Source organism: Bombus impatiens, unplaced genomic scaffold (genome assembly GCF_000188095.3).
Source record: "Bombus impatiens unplaced genomic scaffold, BIMP_2.2 scf_0151, whole genome shotgun sequence".
In the NCBI taxonomy this organism is placed as follows: Eukaryota; Metazoa; Arthropoda; class Insecta; order Hymenoptera; family Apidae; genus Bombus; species Bombus impatiens.
The window spans coordinates 1,903,963-1,911,573 of NT_176570.1; the positions used below are offsets into that span (position 1 = coordinate 1,903,963).

The 7,611-nt window shown below is 39.2% G+C and overlaps 1 protein-coding gene across 1 annotated transcript in view; it reads right to left on the reverse strand.

Moving 5' to 3' along the window:
- LOC100742088 overlaps positions 1–7,611 on the reverse strand; it is an 81,887-nt gene continuing 74,276 nt past the window's right edge. Inside the window, exons 6-14 of the mRNA XM_012382248.3 lie at positions 7,192–7,611; positions 6,409–6,644; positions 5,633–5,826; positions 5,362–5,554; positions 5,097–5,266; positions 4,639–4,855; positions 4,410–4,554; positions 3,926–4,069; positions 1–3,379 (exon numbers count right to left, since the gene is read on the reverse strand). Coding sequence (XP_012237671.1) covers positions 3,131–3,379; positions 3,926–4,069; positions 4,410–4,554; positions 4,639–4,855; positions 5,097–5,266; positions 5,362–5,554; positions 5,633–5,826; positions 6,409–6,644; positions 7,192–7,611 — 1,968 coding nt within the window. The 3' untranslated portion in view covers positions 1–3,130. The remainder of the gene's footprint in view (positions 3,380–3,925; positions 4,070–4,409; positions 4,555–4,638; positions 4,856–5,096; positions 5,267–5,361; positions 5,555–5,632; positions 5,827–6,408; positions 6,645–7,191) is intronic.

Sequence of the window (7,611 nt, forward strand, 5' to 3'; positions counted from 1 at the left end):
TTTAATTTGGAGACTGTTTATCTTTATTGCCATTAGCTTTATATAGTTTATAATAATCGTTATATTATCCACATATAATACAGTTTTATGTACAAGGGGTCTAGTGTACACTATGATTAGATGTAGTGAACGACTTCTTGAGAACGATACAAAAGAATGGTATTTAATAAATAGTAAACAGATAATATCAAAGCGACTACCTACAATCAAAATACAAAAGTAACGAAATAGAGCTTTTACTGATTTATGCTTAAGAATTAATGTATTCGTACTGAGCAGCAACATGATTTACAGGAACCATATCTAAAAACGCTAATTCGACTAGTCAATGAACAGATTTGTTTTGGTGTTCTCTAAGAGAGAAATTTCATTGGAATGCTTGCAATCGATTAATACAAACGTTATACTAAAAATCTGCTAAACTTTGTTTAAAATAGCTAAACTTTGTTCAACATAATCGCACAAAACCATGTATTTTGATTTCTTTCTCTCTCTCTAACTGAATGGTAAGAAATTAGTAAGTCCTAATACTGCTTTTTCCAAGAGTATAGAAGAGTATCGCTTGATTAAATTCAGAATACAGGCATAAAATAATTACGTAACACTTGCAAGAGTGCCTTTTCTACCATAAAATAAATTATGTGTATAGCTAGTAACTATAAGTAATATCAACAATATATAATCAGTTTAAAAGAAACGTATCAATTGTTCAAGTACTATTAACATATTAACCATAAGTATTATCAAAGAATTACATTTTGCACGATATATAACATATAAATATTATTTTTATATATCAATAAAAACCTATTATTTTTCTAAAAATCATTAAAACGCTGAAAGAAGCACCAAGTCAGTTACGTAATACTTTTTATGCAAGAACAATCGTGTGTATACATATACATATATTCGTATATATGTACACGGTATACATATACATACATGTATATATATATATACGTTAATGGATAATTTTCATTTAAAAAGGCTAGAATAATTTCGATAACTTGCTACTTGTTATGCACCTAAACGTAAAGTCGGAACAGTGATTAGAATAAGGTGAGGCCCTACGGTAGTCCTTATCTGCGATATTTTTATGCCGAGAAACGAAGGACTCGATTTCTCTCGTGATTTTTTCTTCCACTTTTATGTTTTTACTCTCCGTTTTATTATATTCGTCGTTGTCGACTAAAACTACCGGAATAACGTTGTTCCATTCGTATCAACCAATTTACGAAAAAACCGCAAAAAGCAACAGCGCGCGATCACAGAAAAAACACATGCACGATGATTCACTGGCTTTCCTCGATCGCGAGGATCGGGCACACGCATAAATCGATCAGGCAAAACACATGGAAAAATCGGTGGATGCGGATGAATTGGAATACAAAGACGCGAAACGTATTCGCGGCAAATATACCAAATACAAAAATATATCGTACATTTACGCGTGTAAAATGGCTGATACAGAATTTTCGTCGCAACTGAACAGCTTCGAGCCGGGAATACGCGCCTAGTTAGATTTATATCCAGTCTTTAATTTCATAATACATCGCCGTATTTTTAACATATCATCCAGCGTATCAAATCGCCTTTGTTGAAACCAACAAATGAAAACTGGAAACGACGGCAAAACAACACGCCGTTCTCAACTACCTTTCATTTTTCTCCTCTCGTTTCCAACAAAACGTATGCACCTTTCCTAACTTATTTCGATTAGTCTCGTTTATTAGAAAATAAATGCATCTATTCAACCTTTAAATAAATAGTCAACAACACGTGCAGAATACCTTGAAATTTCGCGGTATATCCCATCCTTGACATTAATGATCTATAAAAATGCTGTACGCGAGACTCTTCGGCTGATAAAAAGGTCTAGGTCCTTAGGCGGTAAACAAAAAAGACAATGGAAGTGGCGATTGATCATGGAGATATATCGAGAACAGTCTGTCGTTACATTCTACTGTGAGTAGCACACAAAAATAAAAAGGAATAAAAAGAAAAAAAGAAATATGTAAACATAAAAAAATAAAAGCAAATGCACCCATATAATGTGTTATCACCCTTGGCGAAACTTTCTCGAAATAGCAAGAGAAGAGGACATATTACTTCACGCCACCTGTTACCCGACATAACTAGTTAAATACTTGTTATAAAATTGTTAGCAGCGAACTGAAAAGCGGAAAGCATGAGGGAATGCTTGTGTAAGATACTGGTTTCTTCCATTTTTACGTACGAAGATAGACACAGTTTGGTATAGCAACAAAATACCGTACAATTGTCTTCTTTCTTTTTTTCTTTCTTCTGCTTTTTGATGGCGTGATTTTACAATTTCGTTTAGGTCACTTCTGTACAATATTTATGTCACTCTTAATACAGAAATGTTCGATCGAGTTTTACGATACATTTAAAAATCGTATATGTAGCTGTTTGTCCTCTGTACAGGTAGATTTACGTTTCGGATGAATTAAACGATGGTCACAGTTTATGAGTATCGTTCCGGCCAATGGAATATTGTTCTATACATAACTGGTCTTATCTTCAGTCAAGGCACGAGTCTTGAATCGGGCCTTGCCAAGTCTTTGTCAACGCTTTAACAAACTACTCGGGTATAATTAGTGAACCGTTTACACTATTACTGCGTTAGGTGCGAACCCTGACCCAATCACCAGTTTGTTAGCCGGTCTCTCGCATGGGCGCTTAGAACAGCAGCTTTCTGTATAATGAATATGAAGTTCAACAACGACATAGTCATTAAAATTTGGAAACAAGAAAGCAAGAAAGTAAACGGATATCAAATAATATTACGATAAGAGGGAAAAATAAACGATTTAACGATAAAGATCGAAGTGGCTGCTGTAGCAGAACGCCGAACAAATGCTAGCACTACCGGTTTGTTTTCTTTTAATGGCCGCTGATAAGTTTACGATTAAATATAGTAAAAGAGAATGGTGAGTACACGATACGCGCGCGCTCGCGCGCAGCAAAGTACAGTACTTAACAAGTGATGCGTCGAATACATCGTTAGGTATTTTTTCGTTAATATTCTCTCCCGAATTTCAGCTGTTGCTTCTGCCTGCGTGCGCAGGTCAGATTAGACCACACATGCTGAAAAGACACCCATCACACGTCAACCAATGTCCCCGCCGTAGTCCTGACCGTTTAGCAGATTACGGTTGTAAATGGCAGCCCTGTAACTGTACCTATTTATGGCTGGCCGATCGGGAACGGGCGGCGGTATCAGTGCCACTTCGGAGTTCAGCAAGGCCCCACTTCCCTCATCCACCTCGCCGATACTGCTCTCCACCAGCGACGGTTCTACCTCCGTGAATGCCAACCTGGATCGTAACAGGTACGCGTATGTTTTATACCTCTTCAGCTGCAATGACAAACATGCGAAAATTTAGAGATGTCACGTAGGGGCATCATTAAAAATTGTTTTAATAGTTAAGCGACAAATTTCATTAACCTGGAATGCCTATTAAAACCATACAATATTAGGAATAAATTGTTCTCGTGTAAGTAGCTGTTGATTAACGTAGAAGTGAAAAGAGGTCGACGGGAACTGGAATACGAGAACAGCACACTGATATTAAAGTTATGTAACTGGTTCAGAAAGAGGGAACATAAAATACAACGCGGTGAAAGTACCGCGAATTTTCTTTTTCTCATCGGACGTTGTGCAATTCGAGCTTCGATTCGATAAAATATTCTACGAGATGCAGCCAATGAAAACCAATTCTATCGCGTTCTAAGAATTTCTAGAAATCTCTACGCTACGCCTACCGAAACATCTATTAATGTAATCAGAGATACTTAAGGAATTTTTAATATACATAAGGAGAAAATATTTAAATGATATTATAAATTATAAACAACTAATTTCTTTTTAAGAAAAAGGTTGATAACGGATACTATACGTTACCTCGTGATGTAAGTAGGCATCTTTTTCCTTATAATTCTGTACAGTGAGAGCCTTAGCTCCTCTCTCAGGCGGATGTCGTCTGTGCTCCTCCAGTTCAGTCTCCAATTTGCTCACCCTCTCCTCATGGTCCCGTAACTGTTCTCTCTGACAACACGTCAAAAAAAATCCAACAAACCGTCATTTAACGCGCAACCCACGATGGAAGAAGAATCACGAGACAGAATCTATCTTTCTACTTTTTTTTTTTTGTTCGTTTAAGACTGGTGTTAATTTAATACGTTTTTTACACTACACTCTGTACGACGATTCTAATTCTGCTGTCCGAATCTCGAGTACGAGAACTTAGAGAACGGAGTTCGCTTCGGGGATAGTAGAGGAAGGCTTGCAAATAAAGAAACAACGAAGACAAGATTATATTCGTTTGCGTGGCCGAGCAGAAGAAACCACTTTTCTTAATCTCTTCGATCTTACGAACACTACTCACAGGAGATAATTTCGTGTGGCTACACGGAAGCAAAGGCCGTTGAAATTTTCGCTGAGAACCCACCGCTCCTGCTAGTGGCTGGCAAGAAAAACTGGCGCAAACGAAGTTGATCGTGTCTATCCACGACTGCAGTTCTTTGGAATCACTGAAAATATTCAGTCTCAACTCGTCATACCGATTCACGTTATTAATTACGTTACAACGATTTAATTTGCTAAAAGATAATTACCTCGTTTGGAAGAGATACTCTGCTTGATCAGCAGTCTGTAACCTGAAGACGTGTTCCTTCTTCGTGTAATCGGACGCTTTGGTGGCTAACGCGTGATGAATGCGTATCGCGTTGTGCAAACTATCGTTACGGAAGCCATGCTCGTCTTTGTGCAAATATAATACAAGTTCCCTCAATGTACAATAATACATCTTCCAGCCGCGTTTGCCGAACGGTGCTAAAAAAACCAGTTAAATAACATTTGTATTTCGTTACATTGCAAAATATGCGGGACACACATTAGAAATATCAATGAACGATATTTGAATTTCAAATAATTACGAGATGCAGATGAAATTAATCGACATGGCTAATAATTGTCGAGTCACGTCAGCGCGATTCTTATTTCTTAGATCATGGCACATATTTGAAATTATTTGAGAAAGAAGATGTATCAGAGATCATATAAAATGCATTACTCTTCTTCCCGTTGGAATCGAAGCAACATTTCCGCATAACGTATCCTTTCTTAAACTCCGTAGCACCCGTAACATTTGGCACGTCGAGAAACGGATTTCCGGTACCAGATATCGCTGGACCGTCACCCTGTTGGATCGCCTGATTCGCAGTTTCATCCCCTTCCTCGTCTCTGAACAGCCAATACATCCCACTATATTATAGTATCTTCACGAGTATCTTACAATAATAGGAAAATGTTATATTTAAAAATTCGATGAAACTCACAAGGCCCATTCCAAGGGGAACGATTTGATGGCATTGTAAAGCTGTTTCAGCACCTCTCTGGGGAAGTTATCGCCGTCGTTCAGTTCCGAGAGGTTCTCGATAAATTCGTTACACGACATCTTTCTACCGATATTCTGACCGTGTAAGTCGGTATTGAGCAGCATTATGGCGCAGGTTAAGGTATGAACAGCGTCTGAAATTAACGAAACAAGCGAGTAAATAAATATAAACCATCGGCGTGTACAAGGATGCAACAGAATTGAATGTTTACCCTGAGAATTAAATGCACCCGGATTACAATCGAGAAATCTCTTGGAGAAATGTACAAGGACCCTCTCTCTTTCCTGGGTCTCCCCAGTCAAAGAGAACTGGGCAAGGAACTTTCTGAGAGCCACGTCCAGCGTGTCCCGTTCGAAGCTGAAGTATCTCAAGTATTCTTCGGCTACCGCTCTACTAAAATCGTTGCTGCAATGCCCAAACGAGACAACATCTTATAACATCTTCAAAACAATTTCAGACATGAATTCGCCAAGGTAAACCTTGGTATTCCGCTCAAACATGCTTGAACCTTCTGGGAATATTTGTTAAACTGATATTATTTATAGACTCCAAATTGAAATAAAAAACGAGTCAGTTGATTGATTATTGGTAGGTGAATTTCTAAAATACGATCATTCTCCCAGAAGTGAATTAGATTTCGTTTGATGCGAACTGCGCTGAAAAGTTGCAAAATAAAATTAGGCGTTTTACAATCATCGCCGATCACAAGTATCAGAGACCTGTTCTCTTACATTCTCGGCTTACATTTATCGAAAAGCTTTAATAAATTTTACTATAATAAGTATTTTACATCGTAAGATATATATGCGAAGATATAATGCGAATCAAATGATACATCTACAATGAAATAGTTAAAAAACAGATAGTTCTTTGGTTTGAACGTTTGAAACGACAAACGAATAATAAACCTAGACCCGACCGAGATTATTCTGAAAAATCTTATAAAAATTTCAGGTCGTTTCTTTAGTCCGTAAAGTGTGTACGTACTTTTTGCTAAGATGTCTAGAGACGTCAGACTTTTTGAAGCCGTCCAAGGAGTATAGCCTCTTGGCCAATCGAACCGCCGATGGTAGGTCCACCGCTTTCGGACTGTAATGGAAGCTGTGCAAACTTTCGATGTCGCTCTCTTCGTCCGCAGACTGCGGCGGTGATGCGCCTCCGTGCTTGTCCTCGTAGTTACCGATGTTCAGAGCTTCGTTCTCGTCCTCGCTCTCCTTCAGCTCCTACGGAGAGGAAATATAAGATGAAAGAGATAAAGAACAAAATGGGTACGTAAAGTAACACCCATTTTGCGGTCGCATTTTGACACCGATACGACTCTAACAGGAATGACACGACCACTTCCAGGAAATATATTGTACGCGAGCAGAAATATCGATGTAAGCGTGTAATTTTATAAATTTATTTACTTTACATCAAAGAAATCTCGTGCTATGCCGCGAAGGAGAATTCCAAGAATCTTTCTCTTCGCTACTGTTTTAGATTTTGCGATTTTACGAACTTCGTGCAAGTCGATATATTTATAACATTGTTTTCTTCTTACGAGTCAATACGATAAGTAGTAAAGTTGCACGTTTTAAGAAAGAAACGAATAGACGTGAGTAATAGACATATTGATAGACATTTCGCAATGACGATTCACGACTGGAAAAGGACTTGCACTTGTCTCTTATCCAAGATCTTCTCCTGAACCAATCTCAAGCTTCGCCTCTCGAACCTATATTCCCGAGAACCGTAAAGATTGTAATACCGAATGAACGAATGTCGTACCTGATACCCGACAAACTCAGGCGTGGTATTGCCAGTCGGCCGTTGCACGGTGTTCTGCGCGGTGGACGTGGGCACGAGTTCCGGATTGCTGAGATTGCCCCGTCGCCTATTCTGCCTGGGACTGGTGTTCCTCGCCGCGGTGGCGTCCTTGTCCGGCCCCTTCACCTGTATCACTATCCTATGCTCGGTATTCTCCTGCGCCGGTGTATACGCGTTCGACACCGGTGGTACAGAAGCAGCCGCCGCTGCCGCCTTCAACCTCCTCTGCGGTGGCTCGCTGGCGAGTATCGTCGAGTCACTGTCACTCGGATCACTGACCATCATGATATCGCGTGCACTGAGTATGTCCATAGTTTCCTCGTCGTTGTAGTCGGGACTGGACATGTTGCTGATAGCCTCGGACTGGCTGAGATCACCGTT